The sequence below is a fragment of the Balearica regulorum genome, chromosome 8 (genome assembly GCF_011004875.1).
Source record: "Balearica regulorum gibbericeps isolate bBalReg1 chromosome 8, bBalReg1.pri, whole genome shotgun sequence".
Taxonomy (NCBI): Eukaryota; Metazoa; Chordata; class Aves; order Gruiformes; family Gruidae; genus Balearica; species Balearica regulorum.
The window spans coordinates 11,467,603-11,487,870 of NC_046191.1; the positions used below are offsets into that span (position 1 = coordinate 11,467,603).

General features: G+C 47.6%; 1 protein-coding gene across 1 annotated transcript in view; it reads left to right on the forward strand.

The window, feature by feature from the left end:
* The window catches only part of EIF2B3 (eukaryotic translation initiation factor 2B subunit gamma), a 99,923-nt gene extending 83,955 nt beyond the window's left edge, over positions 1–15,968 (forward strand). Inside the window, exons 11-12 of the mRNA XM_075759567.1 lie at positions 4,032–4,135; positions 15,752–15,968. Coding sequence (XP_075615682.1) covers positions 4,032–4,135; positions 15,752–15,804 — 157 coding nt within the window. The 3' untranslated portion in view covers positions 15,805–15,968. The remainder of the gene's footprint in view (positions 1–4,031; positions 4,136–15,751) is intronic.
* The last annotated feature ends 4,300 nt before the right edge of the window (positions 15,969–20,268 follow it).

A 20,268-nucleotide genomic window follows, 5' to 3' on the forward strand; every position in this document is an offset into this window, starting at 1 on the left:
ACAGGCTGTCCTAAGCTTTGTACTCCAGGCTCTTTTTTCCTCATGAGCGTATGGTTTTAAGCATTGCATTTTAGACACCTCATTTGCTTTGCTGCCCAACAGAGATTATGTCGGGTTTTTGGCACAATTGGATTAAACTAGCAGACCTGGATAGCTTCCATTGGCATTTCAGGAGATTTGCTGTAAGGCAAACCTGTGACATTCATACCTTCCTAAGCTTGCACAACTAGGGCGAGAGCTGCAGTTGAGGTCTTGACCTCAGTTACTTAAGCCCCTTTCTCCCAGGAGCGTTCATCACTTTAATCACAGAGTCCTAAATAATCAGTGGGTAGCCTGTAATTAGGGGGTTGTGTCTTGGACTCCTGCAGCCTGCTCGCGGTGTGCTGAGAGCTGCGTATTTTGATTTCCCGTTCCCCCAAAGGATGTTTGATCTCAGATTTACACTTCAGAAAATTAAGACGGGTACGGCACCTCAGTCCCCTGGCAGTCTTCCTGCTTTCAGTGGTAGGTGCCTTGCTTTTCCCAAGTATCGCAGCGCTGCAGCAATTGACACACTTGATTTAAGAGTTTGATTTATAGACTGATACTCAGGCTGAAAGTCAGCAGTTCCAGGGCTGCGTAAATCAGCCTGTCTCTGGGACTAATACTTCCTTATTTATAATTTCGACAGGAGATGGAATTCCTTCTCGATTCTTTACATTTCTTTCAGATGTAATCGACCACCCTGTCCTTTGGTTTAAAGCTATGTGACTTTGCCACAAATAGAGGGAGGGGAAAGTAAGCTGAGTCCAGGAATTGCTGTGCTGTAAAAGCTCCATATTGTATGCTCTTGGACTTTGCTTTCTCCCAGCTTCCTTCAAGCCCACACAAGAGATGGACTTGAGGTTTTTTGGCTTTCTTCCCCTCCCCCCCCCCCCCATACATACGCTGACCTTTTAGAAAAATAAATAAAAGATAAAGAAGGACCTGGAATGTTGCAGAATGTGTGTACATTTTGCTCTCTGTTGTTTTCTGCTGGGATTAGTTGTTTACAATGGGGGAGAGAGGGAGGGCAGAGGAAGGGAGGTCTGTGGCCTTAACTGAAATTAGTGGCATTTCAGAATGATCTTGTTAGGTGGTCTGCAGTTTAAAGACCTAAATCCTTGTAATCCCCCCATGCCTCCTTGGCCACTGCTCCTTTTGCTCTTGTTCTCTCACTTTCAAAAAGAACACCCCAAAGTCAGCCTCTCTGTCTGTCAGATGCAGGCACGTAACATGCACGCACGCGTGCACAGACACAGGCGTACATGCACCCTCTCTCTCATATGCTTCCATTCGCACGTTGTACCTGTATAACAAATTAATGTCTTAGCTACATCTGTTCCCACTACAGGACTGGGCTTGTAAAATTCTCTCTCTAGAATGCAGACACACACTGAATATTTTTATTTATTTTCTGAAAAACACCCAGCTGCCAGACTTTCAGTTTGTGATTACACTTAAAACAAATTCAAATTGAAATTTCAGCCATAAATCAAATGCCCCAAATTAGTTCCTCTTGTGGGTTTGAACATGCTCTTTGGATTTTAAGGTCAGAAGATATCCGTTTTCACTGTGCTGAAAAGTTTAAAAATATACTACATTTTCAGGAAAAAAAATAAATATGGTTTGCATTATAAAGCAGTACATCAAATGTATGTGCACACACAACAGTGTTGATGAAGCTGGATGCTATCGGAGCACCTTTGAGGACTAATAGCACCTAATTGTTAAGCAAGGCAGGAACCGCGGTGGCTGTTTAGCCAAGAAGAATACAGCAGAGTGCCCTGTGATATTTACCCTCCAAGAAAATAAAAGTTTATTCCTTACTCTTCAACTTTAAAAAATAGTAAAAATTAAATAAACACACAAAATACTTTTCTTGGCAGGCTTTACAACATATTTTTTTTTAAAAAAGCATTTACAAGTGGTTTCAAAATGGCTGTGTTACATCTGTCAGCGGGTGAAGGGAACACCCACAAATTGTGTTTTTATCTCTTGAAGTTTTGTTCCACTTGAGCAATAAAAGCCGGATTCGCTGCTGGTTTGTGTGATTGGGGTAATCTGAGCATTGAGAATGGTTTTAAAACTTCTGCAGTTCGTTGGGTTTATAAGTTTTAAGAAACTCCTAGGGTGGCGGAGTTCTTGGGTTTTGTTTTACCCTGGCACCGGGGAAGGGTTGGTTTGCGAGCACCTGGCACAGACAAGTTCATCGTGGTTCCCTGGTCTGTCCCTCCCAACAAATGGTTTGGCAGGAACCCCCCTTATCTTTGATGTTAATGTCATCAGCAGTTTCTTGGTTACAATGCTATTCTTTCTCTGGGACTTGAAAAACTATCCCCAAGTAGGCTCTGAACAGACATCCAGTATCCTCCAGCCTGAACTCCAGACCGACAGCTTAAATCCCCTCTCTGTTGGGGAACGTCCTCCTGCACGAGGGTAATGCCGAGAGGTGCGGTGTACTCACGGCTGCTCTCATGCTTAGAAGTGATAGATGGTGGGAACCTAAATGTTTGCAGGGGAAAGCTGTCATCTGACTGGCTTGAACCAATGGAGGAGGAGGTATTTTGCAGCGTGCATTTTGGATGGGAGCCGTTTCAGTGGGAAAGGAGCAACCTCTCCCATCGCCTTTGCTAGTCCTGTTGAAAGCCAAGTCAGGGTGGCAGCGGTGGGCAGTCCTCCACCAATTCATTTCCTAGCCTGGTTGCAAATGCAGAGTTGCTCTCAGCGACCGCTGTTGCGCAAGACGATGGCCTGAACTGCTGCGCAGGCACACAAAACTATTGGAAAGGAAGCAGATCATGACAGTGTGAGAGCAAAGGCAGGCAGGGGTCTGCTGTGTATCTTTGCCGCTTTTTATCTTATTAACATGTTAGTAAAAACCTTGCCAAGGCAACCTGAGCTGGTTACTTGTAGCATAATTGCTCATGTTGCCGCCTTATAGGTCAGAGGAGGGGGAGTTTAAGCGAGTTAAAAGAATAATTGTTCAGAGGGGACAGTCTGTTCAAGGGGGGTCCTAACTGCTAACCACTGCGGCTGAGGTCCGGTTTTATTGCTTTTACTCCTGCAGAATTAATGCCGATTTTGTGGGGCAGATGGTTTCTGCTCTGACTCACACAAGCAATGGAATTGTAGTATGTTTAATGGCAAATTCTGCATACTAGATAATAGGAATGTGTGAGCAGGAAAATACTAGGGATTAATTTTAGGATCAGTGGTCTGGAGTGAGGATTGATGTTTCTCTCTTCTCCTGAGGACCACAGCCAGCAGGCTCTCTATTCAATACAGAACTGAGGCTGAGGGCTCACAGTAGGAGAGCACAGAGGCTCAGAGGCCATGGTTCACAGTGGGATTAATATGGGGGAGCAGATTACCTGCATCTCTCTGGGGTTACATAATTCATTTATACCTTTCTCCCAGTCAGCTGGTTTTGATGTGTGTTCGGCATAGTATTTTTAGACACTTCTCGGCTGGGTGGCTTCAAATTTTCTGCCCTTCAATGACTTCTGCCTATCTCTGCACATGTGAAAATAAGGAAACAAATCATTTCAGAGAATCACAGAATGGTTTGGGTTGGAAGGGACCTTAAAGATCATCTAGTTCCAACCCCCTGCCATGGGCATGGACACCTTCCACTGGACCAGGTTGCTCAAATTTGCATCGTAGCTGTATTTTTCTCTGTAGCTTTGAAAGAAATTACATTTAATACCATTTAACACTACTCACAATGCTGAATGAACAGCGTTTCAGGGCACACACAATACTAGTAAAGATTCGTAACTTCTATTTTACTGCATGGAGTGGCTCAGACCAATGCAGTAACTCAGCATCTCTCAGCACAGGAGTTACGAAGCCAGCACTTGGACTCTGAACTTTTTTCCTATCTGGACAAGCAGAACTGAACCTACTTACAACATCAGGTCACAGGCTCATTTGATATTCCGGTGGATACCTGTGCTTTGTACCCATCATTTTAAATTATTTTCTTGCTTTGCTTTATGTTTATGTTGTAGGTGCTGTCTTCAGGGCAGTGTTATTTGTCATAACGCCGTGATAGAGAAGGGTGCAGACATCAAGGACTGTTTGATTGGAAGTGATCAGAGGCTGGAAACCAAAGGTAAGTGGAGGAGCTGTATTTACAGTGCCTTTGTAATAATTTTCAGAATTTCTTCCTCGAGATTTTACTCCCCCTTCTTCATGAAGTGCCAGTAAACAGTGGCAGTTCTACAGCCTGGTGTCCTATAATACTAGGATTTGTTTTCCATGGAAAGTAGCTTCTTGGCATAAGAATTGTTCAGGGACTTGCTCCTCAGAAGTTGGCAGAAAAGCTCTGTTGTTGTCGTTACAAAGAACGAGATTGGGTGCTGAGAGTCTTTTCCCAGAGACCACAATTAGATCAGCCTGAAGTTGTCCTCAGCAAAAGGAACCGTTATTTTGACTAGTAATCTTTGTCAGTGTCGGGGCGATCCAGTCAAATTATTGATCGCACAGACATCCTTCTCTCTGTATATGCTGCCAACCCACGGTGACAGTGTGTTCCCATTCACCTTGCTCCAAGCAGAAGCTCAAGGTGGAATATTGTACTAGGAGCTGCTGTGCTCAGTACAAAGTACAAAGGCAGCTACGTTCAGATCTGCTTTACTGCAATGAAATGCTGTTTGGGGGCTTCAGGGAGGTTACAACTACGTAGCCCTCATTTGGTCAAAGTTAGGCTATGCAGTGGAAGTGTGCGTGGCGAGGAGGGTTTGGTGGTAACCGCCTGAGTGGAACTCTTGATTTCCTGCCCTAAGAGATAATAGGCAGGAAATGGCTGTCTCAGTGACTGCATCCCAAGCAGAGGGCTTTTTAATGAATATTTATGGTTGGGGTTTGGCAGATCCCTGCTCTAGGGTGTGGACTGAGGACAAAAGTGAGTTCCTCTGCAGGCTGCATGTGAAGTTATTTAGTCAGATCAGGATTTGTTTGCTCATTTCGTCTTTATGGGTGGACACCCAATTGTAAATGTCCTGACACAGAGCAGGGTTTGCACTTAACGTAGTATAGTGTAACGTATTGTCAGCGATGCACATGATGAATTTTCGTTTAAATTGAAACTAAAAGTAAAAAAGACTCATGAAAACAAAGTATTAATCTTGCAGTTGCAGATCTGTAGGAAACCCCCAGTTCTGTGCACTGTGGTCTTGTTCCCTGTGTACCAGAGTCTGTGCCTACTCATGGCTTCGCCCGTCACATCATCGTGAATCAGTGGCCCTTGCAGGGTTCATTGCCCCCCGTATCACTGAAGATTTGCACTATTCATGATGCTCCATCTATGTCCTCCCCTGAGCATAGAATCATAGAATAATTCAGGTTGGTAAAGACCTTTAAGATCATCGAGTCCAACCGTAAACCTAACACTGCCAAGTCCACCACTAAATCGTGTCCCTAAGTGCCACATCTACACGTCTGCATGAATCACTAGGAGAGCTGAAGCAGGTCACGTTTGGTTGTTAACCTGCAGTGTGAACTATCAGGAGATGGGGTGTAGATTTAGCTAGTATTTTAGGAAATGGGAATATGTTTGATTTCTTTAGTAGGTTATATCAAACAGACATATCACCCTTTGACCTCATTTACATCTGCTTCAGTAGTCTCTTCCAGGGTGCAGATTCTAGTCTGGTTGATCTTAGTGTGGAAACCATTCTTTCTTCTTGATTGTCCTTGTCATCCTTGTCTGAATACTTTTTAGGGTCTGTAGATGTATTTGCAGGGAGAGTAAAGGAGCTGTAACCTGTCGTTCATTTGCCTATTCTTGTAGACTTTACTGCTCACCTCTCCAAAGCTTAAAGCCATTTCCTAACGAGTCTGTGGGTCCTCTAGTTAAACTGTTCAGAAACATATGATTGACGTTAGCAAAGACACATTCAGGTAGATTATGAATACACCATTATGCTGAGCAAGAAAAAATAATAAAGCCTCCGTTCATTTCCCTGCCTCAGTTTCCTAACCATTCTGGAATTTCTTTGGACTGGGGGTCAGGTTCTCCTCGGTGGTCTGGGATCTGTCTGCAAAGTTCATGACTTATTTCCTGAACTGTGGAGTCTTTCCAGCCCAACATGTCTCTTCTGACCTTGGCTGGTCCCATAGTAAACTGGGTCCTCTCTTTTTTGCTGTGAAAGCATGCCATGACTTCCTTTCCCCTGCCCAAGACTTCCTGTATCTTGTGCCAAGCTTTTGGTGTGGCCCTGTAAGTCTGTTTCCATATTCCCCCTTTCATCAAGACTTTGGCTGTGGTGTTTGGTAACTTTTCCTTCTTCAAACTCGAGCCTCCATGGCCAGGTTAGAAAAAAAAACTAGTTCTCTTGGGTTGGAGCCACCTTTTGTTGCAAGCTGATCACACTTCAGCAGACGTAAGCAGTAGCAGCTGGCTGTTGACCCTAGTCTGGGAGTTACATGCTAGAAACCTCAGCAAAGCTGCATACACCTTCCCAGAAATATTAAAAAAAAATACAGCAGTCCTTATTCCAAAGCAGTCCCTTATTCCAAAGCATCAGCCAGGATTCATCAAAGGTAGAAATATCCCTGCATCATCCTACACAGCCCCACGCAAATCCCACAGTTGACTTTGCTGCAGAACTGGCTGTGTGCTCCCTGCTCTGCCGTATGAGTCCTGGCCACACTACCCAGACAGCTCGGGGTACAAGAGCTCTTTGAGCCCGCGGGGCACTGACCTCTTATAAAATGAACTCCAGTACCGTGCAAGGAGGATGGCAGGAGAACAGCTACCACAAATGATAGGCAAACGTAACTCAAACCAGCTCTCATCCTTTTCCTTCTGCGGAAGAATATGGGCATATTTAGGGTGGTCCAAATGGTACAGCTGGGAGTAATGGGATTGAATTAAACACAATTTAGGTTGGCTATCTGGAACGTTTTCCTAACGATGTGGTCTGGTAGGCGGTGCGATAATCTCCCTGGGGACATGGTGGGAGACCTCATCACTTAATAATGGGCTTGGCAAAGCTCTGGGCACCTAAATAGAGGGAACAGTCCAACATTGGTTACTGGGGTGGATCAGATGCAGCCTAGTACTTTCAAACTGAAAAGAAAGTAAGAGAGGCAGGAGGGCCAGGTAACTGTCAGCAATGACATCCCAGTCCTGCGCTGATTTCAGCCCTATCACAGCACTGGCCAGAGATAGTACTTTTAAGTGCCTCTGTTAAAGTCAAGGTATGGAGTTTTATTAAACTTTTGGATTTGCAAGCCATGCCTCTTGAGAGCCATACTATCCTCTTCCTATTGCTTTTATTACCATGCTTAGGAAGCATCCACTTTCCTTTCTCTTTGATACTTAAAGGAATTTGCTAACAGAGAATTAACAGATGGGCTTTGTGAAAGCCACCTCACGCAGGTAGCAGTTTGAAAAACATGCTGGTACCTAAGAAAAAGGAGGTAATTATTAAAGGGATAGGAAATGGCAGGCAGCAGTTCTGAAAGAACTTAATTGCACAGAGCACTCAATCACTGTTTCACAGACAGTTATTAGGATCACGCTCCAGCCTTTTTTATGAACCTATTTTTACAGAGAAGCTCAAAAGCAGCAGATACCCATTGAAGTAGGACTAGAGAGAGGGAGTGCTGGTGATGGGCCAGTTGAGGAGTCAGATGGGCCCTACAGTCAGTGAGTACACTTCCCAAAGGAGTATCTAGGCCAGATTCAGCAGGGAGTACACTACACATCTGGTATAGGTTAGCCAGGAAGAGGCATACACAGTAAAGCAGCCTAACCTTTCTTCAAAGCAACACCAAGAATAGAGATGGTAAAGATAGGATAGAACTAGCAAAATTGATATAAAACTCCCCACTTTATCGCCCGCCTTCATCTCTGTTGTCGTTGGGGCAGAAATGTTTTATGTGCATTGGATTTTAAGGAGCCAATGTCGTTTGGGGACAGCTTGAGTCACTGCACACCCACAAACTGCATTACAGCAGTGTTGTTGCCACGAAGCCTATGTTCAGAAAGGGGAAAAAATACCAGCAGCTAGGATGATGATGTAATCTTAGCTTGATATCCTGGTCCGTACTTCACAGTAGCATTATCTCCGTGACCAGTCTGCAGACTAAGACTTCACTGTGCTTGTTCCTATGCAGTTTTTATGCCACCATATATTTTTATTTTCCTTGGTGCCCTGAGACAGTCAACACCCAGAATGAGTAGTGCTTGCTGAATATGGGGGTTTTCCGTATTCCTCATTTTCCTGTCTTTTTTCAGTTTGAGTCTGAAGGCTTAATTACTGTACGCTATAGAAGAGACAAGATCCTTCCCTTCTATGGCCTCTCTGCAACATTTGTCATCTTAATGCTTCACAACTGTTAACAACCTCATTTTCACCGCCTCAGTATGAACATGGCTGGGTTTACCTCCTATGTCACAGAGACCTGAGAAACAGAGAGATTCTGATAATCTGCCCATTAATTTGGACTGACCAGCTTAAGTGCTGAAGCTGCATGTTACATGTGGCATTTCCCAGCTATTAGAGACTTGACATTTTAGTCTTAATGTTTTCTTTGTAAATGTTGGGAGGGAGGGTTCAGTCCACTGAAAAACACCCAGTTTTTTTATATGGGATCATGCTGGCCCTTGTTTGGATCATTAGCAGTGTCAGAAACTTGAACTCCATTCTACTGCTCCAGCTGATGGGAACTGACAGTAGTGGATTATCTTCCTTAAGCAGAGCTGGATCTGGAATGAGACAAGAGAAGCTCTTTGCCAGAAGGTTTCACAGATGCCCGTGGGTGTCAGCAGCCCTGAGATCCACTCCTGGTGCTGGGGGACTCTACTGTAGACTTTACTGATCCTGCCCCCAGCATCAGTCATTGGGCCCCAACTACATCACCTACATCCTACATGATCCTGACTCCTGCTTCACAGCTACCTGCTATGGCTTTGTCCCAGGACCAGTCTCATCCCATTCCCAGCCTTCTCTTTGGTTTTTCCTCTAGACTTTCTCCCATGGAGATTCTTGTTTTTCTCTCTTACTTGGCTATTCCCAGACACTCACCTGACAACTCCTCTGGTCTGACCATAGCTGCTATTTCCAGTCCCCTTGCTGAACAGTCCCATACTCCGTTTCCCATCTGGCACTTGCCCCCTGACTGCTTTGAGTCAGACTGCATCACTTTCCGTACCACCGTTGTGCCCGAGCAGGATCGCTCTGGGTGCAGGAGGGAAGCGGGTCTATGCAGAGTGCTGCACTGCTCCACAGAGCAGGGATACAAGTGTCGGGGAAGCCCTGCCTTCCTCCTGCGCTTCCATGGTCGAGAGTGCACACTGCAGACACGGTCTCTGGAGCTTTTAGCTGCCCTCCTGAGAACATGTGCAAACTGAGGGGGTTTTTTTCCAGAGGCTTATCACGTAGCCAAAACTGTGTGGTTTCTCACAAGAACAGAAAAAGGCACATATCCAGTAAGGACTGGCTCCCGTTTCCGATCATTTTCCAAGTCCTGTTCCAAGCTTGGAGTCCTAGGACTTCTCAATGAAACAGAGTAAGATTGTTTTATTTTAATGAGGGCCAAAGAGCACATTTTTTCTAATGTCATCCTCTGAAGGCAGGTACAGTTTACGAAACCTCCACATATGAATGGTCAGCTGCTTGTGAGAATGCTTCACCCCAGCCAAGATTTAGCAGGATAGGGACAGGAAGGAACTGAGGGACTTTCTGATGCTCTCGCTGCATTCAAGTAGGGCAAGCATCTGCTCTTGCAAGATGCTGAGTACCTCCTGGTGAAGTCTTCAGGAACTGAAAACACTTAGCACGACACAAGGTCGGGATCAGAAAGCATGCTGCAGTGCAGATGGGAGTTATGAAAAGCTCACGAACAACAGACACAGACTGAACAGTGCACACATCTATGTTGTGCACTGGGGTGCAAGATGAGCTGGAGATGATGTAGGTATGATGTATATTCATAGCAAAACTGAGAGGTCCATATGATTTGTTCCCTGAAGTAGTTTAACTACTGAGTGTCCCAGACAAAGATACTAGTTGGCAATTGAAACAAGCATCTCAGTTGTCATTTTTGCTTCAGTGACTATGCAGTGACTACATTTCTAACTGATCCTAATAAGCCTCTTTTCCAAGTTGTATAAAAATGGTTTATGAGTTCTGACCTTAGCAGTGGCATAAAACTTCCCTAGAATATCCATCCACCGAGGCTTTGTCCTCCCCTCTGCTGCTGGGGACTGTCACACTTGTGCACACTGTCATTCCCGGCTGGGGAAGTTCAGGCTTCCTGAGTGAGCAGGTTAAATGAGCTGCCACTTTCGCAGCATGTTGATTGTGAAGTCTACCCATAAGGCAGCAGTTCATAACCTTGTGGAAATATTTTTACATGCTCCACGCAGAGAAAATAACCACTTGTGCTCTGCTAGAGCTTGGCCACATGAAAGAGCCAGGAAGAACACCCCAATGGATGCTGAGAAAGGGACCTCTACTTGTATCCAGCACAGCAGGCAGCAGCGTCCAGGCAAATATGGCATCTCTGCCGTCTTAGCAGGAAGTGCGGACAGAGTCTTTCAGGCTGACATTTCCGAGATCCCCGCTTGCATTTGCTGTGGGGTGGTGATACCCTGTAGGAGCACGTTGATCGGTACAATCCAGTCCCTTTCTTACACACTTTGCTAGGACTCTGCCCCAATACTAGGACTCCAAGTGGTCCCCCTCCCCAAGGAGCTTGCTATCTTAGGCACATCCCCAGCTCTTGGTCTTCTTTTCCCTTAGCTAACCTTTCCCTTAAGACCCTGACTGATCCCTTTCCCATACACCTCTCTTTCCAGTTCCTTCTCTCCCGCCATCCATCTGCTCCAAGCCGCAGTAATTTCATCTCTCTTCAGGCACTGAATTCAGTGTTACCTTTACACTCTCAAGACACATCTATTCCCCAGATGGGTTGAAGGCAAAGGGGTTAACACTGGTTGAACTATGAGAAAAGCCTCAGCTGAACCAGGTGAGCACCAGCACTGTGCACTGGCGAGTAGTCAGGGTGTGTGTAAGGCAGGAGTGAGATCTTTACTACCAGTTCCGTGGGCTGGAGGCCCCAGCTGTGGGCTAGAGCTGATCTGCCTGAAGCTATCACCAGCCCCATTCACCCCTGGGGTGAGTTGCAAATCCCACCTCTGGGCTGGGGCACCCAGCTCGTGGGAAGCATCACTCCCAGACAGCCTCAGCCTCGGCCGACGCAACACTTGGGAGAAATCTGTGAGACGCTCCTGGCCTTTGGGGCCACAGCACGGTCACCCCTGATCTCCAGTGATCGTGTAAGTAAAGCGTGGCTGGGGAGAGAGCAGGCCTTGACTGGAAAGCCCCACTGCTCTGTAAACACAAACAAATCAGTCCCCATCACCTGCTTCCCTTCTTTATCTCTACATGTAATTTAAAACACCCTCCAGCCTCCCAAAGTCAAGCTTCAGCTGCTTCCCATCCCCTTAAGCCCCTTTAGTTCCTCTACCGCCCCCCCCCCCCCCCCCCCCCCCAACCTGGCTGCTTTTCCAGGGCCAACCATCACTGCAGAGACAAGTTGCTCTTCTCTCCCCCTCTCTGATCCTTTCTGTCCTGGGTGAATGTGGTAGGAACCACCCACAGCGTGTTTTCGTGCATGCGTTTCTGCAGCCACCCCTCCCCCCCGCCTAGTTTTTTAAGTTAAACTATCTCTTGCTTTAAAGAGAGCAAATACACAGCAGTGGCTTTCATCACTGCTGTATAATAGAGCAGTAATTCTGTGCCAGGGACTGTTTTCTATTTTATTTTAAAGGGTTTATAAAACAGTGTATGTAATTGAGTGAGTAAACTGAACGTTTTCTGGAGCCCCTGAGGGCTGGAACTTCGTGGTGGTCCTGGGCCTAGGCCCTAACCTTTTTTTTTTTCCCTCTCTTTTTTTTTTTCCCCTCCCTTTCCCCTCCTTCCCCTCCTCCTTTACAGCCCAGCGTTGCCACCAGCAGCAGCAGCAGCAATCTGTCTGGGGCTAATTGAGCAAACAACAAGGAGATGCTTTCACATGGCTTTTAAAGGAATGCTCCGGCATCCCCTTTCTGTAAGCAGCTTGGCAGGAACCTGCCAGGAAGGCTGGGGAGCACTGGGTCCCCGGCCCCCGGCCTGCTGGTGGGGTTTGTGCTGGGCTGTGCAGTCATTTCCGCCCCTCTGTTTATTTGCATTACAATTTGTTTTTAGCCAAGCACCAAAAGCTGCCCTGCTCCCCAGCTCTCTAGCTCTCCTTGCCTTGTGCGTATGTTTTTAAGGGGCTAGTGTACAGTATGTGTAAACAAATGTCTTCCAAAGCAGGAACACATATATAACGAGTGACAGGTTTTTGATTTACACTCAGTAAAATTTCAGTGGACACTCGGTTCAAGCACCCAGGCTGACTTCAGGCTGGGCTGCGTCAGCAAGTTGAAGCAAAGTGCTAATCAGGAGGTTGAATGTGTTGATCAGCTCTGGATTTGCTTAGCACCAGATGCTCCCAATCTGAGAAGATCTAGTCGAACATGATTTAGAGTTGCAGAGTCCAACTCTAAGGCTTTCTGAAAGTCCTTTCTCTAATCCCTCTTCTTTCTCTGTGGGCTGAATGCATCTGTAACCCTGCCAGTGTCAGATAAAAGGCAGCCTGGTAAGAAATCCCTAATGGGGGAACCGGGGAAGGAGAAGGGAGCTGAACAGCTAAGCATGTGAGGTACTTCTCCCTCCTCCCCCAGAGTTTCAGGCAGAGTTTCTGCATGAGCTGAGCTTGCTGGTACCAGCCAGAGCCACTGGCAACTGGCAGCCACGGCTGATAATGAAATGCTATCCATAGCTCGGCTCTCTGGCACACGCAGTGGAGTCTGAATTCCCTTCCCTCTGCAAGGAGAGCTTTGGGAAGGGAAGAGGGAAGCAGGGTGAATCCTTATCTGCCTATCGCATCCCCTGGGGGTGCGGAATCAGGCTTTGTTTCTAGCAAAACCATTCCCTTTATCGCTTAAAAACTTTCTCCTGGATTTGAGGCAGGCACATTCATGTGTTTTCTTTTAGCCTGTACAAGGAGAAATTAGTTTGGTGATTTCACGCGAGTCACTGAGGTAGCAGTGACATCCCGAGCAGGCTGCGTGTGCCCATTGCGGGCAATCTGGGCCACATGCATCAAGGAGGGGACAAAACAGGCGGGGGGATGGGAGATGAGGGAATGTGTGCTCTGATTTCCTGTGTGGCTTTGGCTACCTAAACTCCCTGCTGCCTCAGTTTCCCATCTGTAAAATGGGAATGCTCTTATTTCCCCACTCTTGAAAAGCATTTTGAACTCATCGGGTGTAAAATGCAAGACATCATAAGGCGGCTACAAGCATGTCAGTGCAAAATACAAATAGTTGGTACCACCTCTGCAACAAAGTATGTGACAGGACCCATCCCAGCTCTGCATGTTTAGGACAGTGCAGGATGCTGTCTCAAATGAAGCAAGAAGTTCCTTATTAAAAAGTATTGCTACAGATAACCTATATATAGAACCATAAATTGACAGGGCTCTTTATAAGCCTAGATGAAGGCATGTTTCATCTGCAGAGGCATAACGTAATTACTCTCACTGGATGGTAGCCAGAGTCTTATTCACATCACAGAAATCAACATGATAGGTAGTCTGCTTGGAGGAGGTTCAGGAATGGAGTCACAGGAGTTGCTACAGGGCCTGTTTGAGATATATTGGGAAAGTTGTTGGGGGTGAGGAATGTTATAGCAAGAAGTGCTGCAGGATGGATTTGAGGTACCTTGGCAAAGCTGTGTGGGGTCCAGGACGGGAGGAGAGAGGTGCTGAAGGCTGGACTTGGGGCTATTGGCAGAGCTGTGCTGGAGAGGTTGTGTGGTGCTACCTACATCACACTTGCACCTGGCACTTGTACAGTCAGTCCCTCATTTTCCTGAGCACTGCATCCACCTCTGTTTGTCCTGCCCAAAGTGCTGGAGATTGGGCTTCACATTCCAACTTTAAGCTCCAAGATGTTAGCATGAGGCTCCAGGATTAATTACCAGTTGTCACTAAATGCCCTGAGCAAAGAACCGAATGACTCGATCTGATGCTGAAGGTGAGAAGCAACTCCTCAGTCTCCTTATTTCTGCCTTCATGAAGGGTCTCTGAAAGGCAGTCAGAAGGCTAACCCAGCTCTGAGGTTAGCCAGCTCTAACCCCAGGCTGAGGAGACAGCAGGATCCATATGATTGTGGGGTTGGGGTTGTAGTGGGAAATTATCTTGCCAAAGTCCAAAACTCCTTGAAGTTCATAGCGTATTTTTTGATCAAACCTTTTCTGGAGCAATGGTTTGCATGATGCAAAGGTGATGTCTTGAATTTTAAACCAAGAGAAGCATCGTGTTGGCCCGGCCAGTTTGGGAATTGCCAGGAATTTCTTAATTTGGCCAAAGGTGGCATGTTTGTTGTTTTGCAGCAGTCTTGCAAAATCCACTCCCCTGAGGGGAGGAGTTTTAGGTGGGTAAATAAAACACAACTTGTTATTTCCATCATCCTTGGCTATCCAACCGCACTGCTGTGTAAGGTTTTGGAGACAACACAGCCTCTGCCAATGTATCCCAGCACCTCACAGGCCTTGATGCTTTATCCCAGGCTCCAGAGCCCATTGTTATTCCTAATGTGCAGAAGGGGAGATGGAGAGCCTAGGGGCATGGGTCAAACCACCTGAGCTCCACCTGAATAGGTGTCCAGCTTCTGGAGAGCAATTTAGGTTCACCTCCTCCCCCCACGGTACCCTGAGGACACCCACTTTGAGCCCACAGGGTATTGTGTCAGCTCTGAGGCCACATGCTTGGGGGTTTTAGGCACCAGTCTTTCGGTTGTATGTTTTTATTATTTTGGCTTTAGATCCCTTATTTGCAGTCCTTCCCTGACAAGCTGCTTTTGCATTTTAAAGGGAAGGCTCTTTCACTATGGTGCATTAACAGTGCTGAGGCAGGGACTGGCACGTTAATGTGTCCACTGGGGCTGTCCAGAGCTCCTGGGAACAGGCAAAGGAGTGGCCTTGTAGAAATTGCTCCTATGACAAATTTGCTTCGTGGGAGCCTGAGGTGGGCTGTCCACCATTACCCTCAGAGATGATAACTGTTCTCAGAGACCTTGCTTCACACGGATGCTTTTGGAGAGGCTCCATCCAGAGCTCAATCCAGGAAGGAGAAGTCAGGTTTAAATTTAAAAAAAAAACCAACCCTCTTTTTTAGGCTGCCAAGATTGAGTTGGGATTGCTGAGAGGATCTCAGGCTGCCTCGGTGATGGCCCCCCGATGCTGAGCAGCCCCTCTCCTCCCCAACCTCCGTGCAGTTTGAGGACACACAGAGCTCTTTATAGCCAGGGTGGATTACTGATCTTTAATTTTATGTCAGATCTGCATGTTGGATGTCGATGGTTCTTTGCCTCGACCCAGGTGTACACCTGTCAGCAGCAGCTGTGACTTCTGTCAGGCCTCTCTTGTTTAGTAGTGACATGTACATGTGAAAACTCTCATTAGAGAAACCTCCTGATGTTTAGTCAGTTGTTTAGGCTTTTGCCATGTGTGTGGGATACTGTTGGAGAGACACTGGAGTCCAAAGAAAGGCAGCGAATCCGTGTTGGAGTTCCCCAGAATCTGCTTTTCTCATTTGTTTTAAAGTTGCAGATTTGAAAAATGCAAGGTCTGAAGCCCTGCTGCAAAACTCAATTCCTCTTCTTTTCCTCCCTCTGTCTTTTCAGCCAAACATGTTAATGAAGTCATTGTGGGCACCGAACAGCTGATGGAGATATAACCCGAGTAGTTTTTAAAGATGATTTTATGGAAGCCAGCAGCAGAACCAGATGTTCAAGCATTGTAAGATCATTCGTGTGGATCAGTACTGGCACGGTTTACCCTGTCATTGCTCCTTTCCTGTTCAGCTTTATATTTATGTCTTAATAAAGAAGTATTTACAGAGCGGTGTGTCCGTCAGCCCCTCCCCCCTCATTGGGATGCACACGGGTTTGTGCCGGGTAATATCGGTTCCTGCGCGCCTGGCGAACGCACTGTACTTTTCCAGCAGAAGGGAAAGCGGGGACCACACAGACTGTGCCCACTCCAAAGAATGACTTAGCCGCCCTCCCTGCGATGTAAACCACGTCCCTGCAGTCCTGCACCACCATCCCCAAGCCTGGGAGAAACTGCTCAGGGATGCTGCTTGTGCATCTCATCAACTCAGCAGGCGGGCAGTGAAACAGCGGTAACGAGGGCTGCTCTTTGCAGCCCGGCAGCTTTGCCAGCCTCCTCCTCCTCCTCCTCCTCCTCCTCCTCCTCCTCCTCCTCCTCTCTCTCTCTCTCTCTCTCTCTCTCTTTCTCGATGCTGCCCCATAGCACAGAAGTGTTTAATCTGCACCTCTCCTCTCCTGTAATGCAGTTCAGGAGTTTGGCACCCATTTCCATCAGGGCTGAGTTTGGTCCATTACTTTGAAATCCTGCCCAAGAGCAAGTATGTGAGAGGGCTGGAGGGAAGGGGCAGTGGGGGGGGCGGGAAAGTGGGGCGTAAGCAGTGGGTACTTCTGCCTTATTTGATGGTTCTTTCGTGTGTTGGTCTGCTGTTCCTAATCCCAGATGAGAGGTCTCTCCCCCCCATCTAGATGATCAGTGGATGACTATTCCTACGTCTGTGTGATGAGTCGACGTGCTAATGTGAAACGAACAGCCTTGTGGTCAGGGGTTGTGCCAGGATTGTAAAGCACCTGGATGGGATTGAAACACAAGCTGTTCTTTAACGTTTATAAATTGGACACAAGTTCCTACCTAAAAGCTGTTTATTAGAATCTAGTAGGATTCAACGGGACGTTTATCTGCCCCTGGCAGTTTGACATCCAGAGGTGCTTACAGCAACTGGCTGGGATGGTATTTCATTAACTGAAGTGATAAATGTTAAATGTGTGCTTCACGGGCACCAGTGTCCCCTGAGGAAAATTACCATTTCCTAGCTAATTTGACAGGAGAGAGATTATAATCCAGACATTCCCGGAGTTTCATAAACAAAGTCCCTCCTCTAAAGAACCAGAAGATTGGAATGGAAAGTATGGGTAAGGATGAGCTGCAAGGCCTTTGACAAGCTGCAGAAAGAAGAAACACGCTGCAGTTCAGCTCCGGCTTTGTGCTAGAGGTTTTGCCTTGCATATGTGCGCAAACATGTTCCTAAGGTACGAAGCCTTTTTCATCCAAGGATCGCAGAGGCTTTACAAAGGTTAATTAAAGAGAGTTCTTGTCTCTGTGTGTGGCAAGGGAGCGAGGCATCCATTTTGGGTGTGTAGAAACAGAAGCAGAGCGGAGCATAATTACCTGGCTTTGCATTTTACCAGAAGGTTGTGGCAAAGCAGAAAGAGGTCCACAGGGACTTTAACTCCCGGTCCTTTTGCTTAAACACAAAGCCTTCTCCCTCTCAGTTTTTAGGATCCATCTTAACTTCTGAAAGGTCCGCATGCCCTTACTTAATAGCTACAGCTTTACCTCCTTGTGCCTTAATTATATGTTAAAGTCTCAGTCCTTTTGTTTAGCTAATTTAAGAAGAGGGTGGGGGGCTCTTTACTGTGTCGGTTAGAATTTAGCATTAATTTAGTGTTCTCTGACACTTGAAAATCTGGCCGGGATTTGAGGCATTTTCTTTTCCTTTTTGCCTTTTACGACCTGCAGGTGTTTGGTGTGAGATAAAAGTAGATCCCAAAGTGAGATTTCACAGCACAAATTATCAAAGTGAAGATTCACTCTTGATGTAGTCTACGTGTGTGGCAGTAATTATGAAAAATAATTCAGGATAATAGGGCCTTCAGGAATCCCAAGGCAGGCACTGAGAGGTTAACCCTTCCTCATCTAACCTGGTCTCCACGCCACTGTCATCTTCAGGTGAGCAGATGATGGGTTGAGTCAGGCAACTTTACAAACCGAGTGATAAATATTACCGTCTTCAAGAAAACTGGGGAGGCGACCGAGGAAATGAAGTTCTGTTTTCAGGTAGTTTTGGATGTGACTGTCTGGCCCTAGGTCATATAGACCTTCAGGAAGGTGTTACTGGTACAGGCTGCTCACCAGCTTTGAGGAACCTGTCACCTCTCAGACAGCAAGTCAGTCTCCTCACTTTGCTGCTCTGTCCCACCCAGGCAGCCGAGCATTACAGCCCGTGCCCATCACGGTGCTATTGGCACCCAGGTGGTGTTTTATAGGCAATGTTTCTCTGAAAAGATGGAAGTTCCCAGCTCTGTAGGTGCTGGTGCTTTCTGGACAGGCTTGTCCTGAACACTTCCTTGGCAGATGTACAGCTGGGGTTGATGTGAGAAGGTTCCTGCAGTGGTGTGTCACATGCTGCATCTGCACGCAGTAAAGCAGAGGTTTGCTGTGATGCCCAGCGAGGTCCCCAGCCAGCAGCGCCTCCAGCTCCTGGGTTTCACGGAGCGATGTCCCACCAACAGCTCCTAAAAGGCTTTTTCTGTGGCCAGGGCAGCCGGTTGGCGTGGGTGCAGAGCCCAGCGGCAGGGTGTGCGTGCACCTGGCCCATATGTCTTCCTGTGGGTCCTGCACCCCTAGCACACTGTGATAGGGGCACCTGAAGCTCTGCCCCCTTGCCCTGGCTCCTGTGAGAGGTGGGCACCACCTGCAGCAGCTCTGCAGCGAGGTCCTGCCCGGGATGTTTGCAGCCAAACTCATCTGTAAGACACGGAGTCGGGAAAAGCGTTTGTTGGGCGGTTACAGACACCCAGAGCCATTGCTCTCCTCCCTCAGCCGTTCGTGTTTGCTTTTGTAGGTGACTGTTGTGATCTTTCAGGAAGCAGCAGCTCATCTGATCCCTTCTGCAGTCAAACCGAAGTGGATGGCTCCTCTCTTCCTGGCAGCCTTGGAGCGGAGCCATGCGAGGGGCTGTCGAGCAGCCTGCCGTTCCCAGGGACGGTGAGCTTCCCACGCCGGCGGGGTTCAAAGGGACACAAAACCACCTTAGCACTAGGCTTTGATCTCGCTTTTGGGACACTTTTTTGGCTTGTGGGCAGGAAGGGGAGAGGAGCGCCAGGTTGAGCAGTCATATGGCCGCAGGTCTGGCTCCCCCGTCACCCATCAAGTTGACACTGCGTGTGCAGCCCCAGCAATAGGACTCTCCTGAACCTCTTGGGGCTGAGCATCGCAAGGACTCACCAGTCTTTTACTGCCTCTCGTCTCCAAGGTTTATTGTGCAGAGCCATATTGCTCCTGCTGGCTGCTTTGCTGGCTTCTGCATTCCACTTTCCTTCCTCTGGATGCCTGAAAAGAGTGGGTTTCACCATGCCCTGCCCATCCTTTGGACTTTGCTAGTGGGACCTTCTTGTCCCAGAAGACCAGAATTTTCCTTATAAACCCTGCAGGTCTGGGGAACACCAGTGTTTTCAGGAGGGGCCTTGCTGCCTCCACGCTGGCCAAATCCATGGCGAGGACCAGTGGCTACTCTGGTCCCTGCCTCGGTGTCTTGCTCGGGGCAGGGTTAGATCAAGCCCCAGGTGGCCTCGCGGAGGAGTCGCCTGCACCAGCAGCAACGGTGTGACAACCGCACGTTGCACAGTGCATGGTGTAACCCGCTCCCCGGGTACCACCGGTCCTGGGACACCGCAGTGGCCATTGCTGCCGCCCTCCTGTCACACGCGGCCATTCCTGTGGCCTTTGGTCACCTGTTTTAAAGGACTGAAGGTTGCAGTGGGCAATTAGGGCTGGTTCCCTTGGAACCTCTTGCCATGAGGGGAGCACAGGGCACAGGGCCCTTCTCACTGGGCAACCTGCAGGGTTAATTTGGGAACGCGGAGGTTCCCGTGCCGGGGTTCAGCGCCCAGCAAACCCCCCGAGCACCTCTGCAGCAGCCTGCCCGTGGAGGCTCGCTCGCTCTCAGCCAGGCGGATGATTTCTGGATCCTGTTGGTTTTCACTCCATCTCCCTGGAGCCAAGGTCCACAGCCGCGCCTGTGCCTCCCAGACGGGCCGGCAGACGAGAACTTCCTTCCAGGCCCTATAGACAGACATTTTATATACGTTAAAATACGTGTGTATATAAATATGGAAAGCAAGAGCTTGGGAGAGCTTAAGTCTAAATAAACTTGTATGTTTAAGGCTTTTAAAATGCTAATGTTGAATTTCAGGGGAGGGGGGACGCAAGGGGATTGTCGGACTGAGCACCAAGACAGCTGATGAGCTTGGATCGGTGCCTTTACAATTCAAGGAAAAATGGGATAGTTTGGGAAGGAAAAAGGGATTTT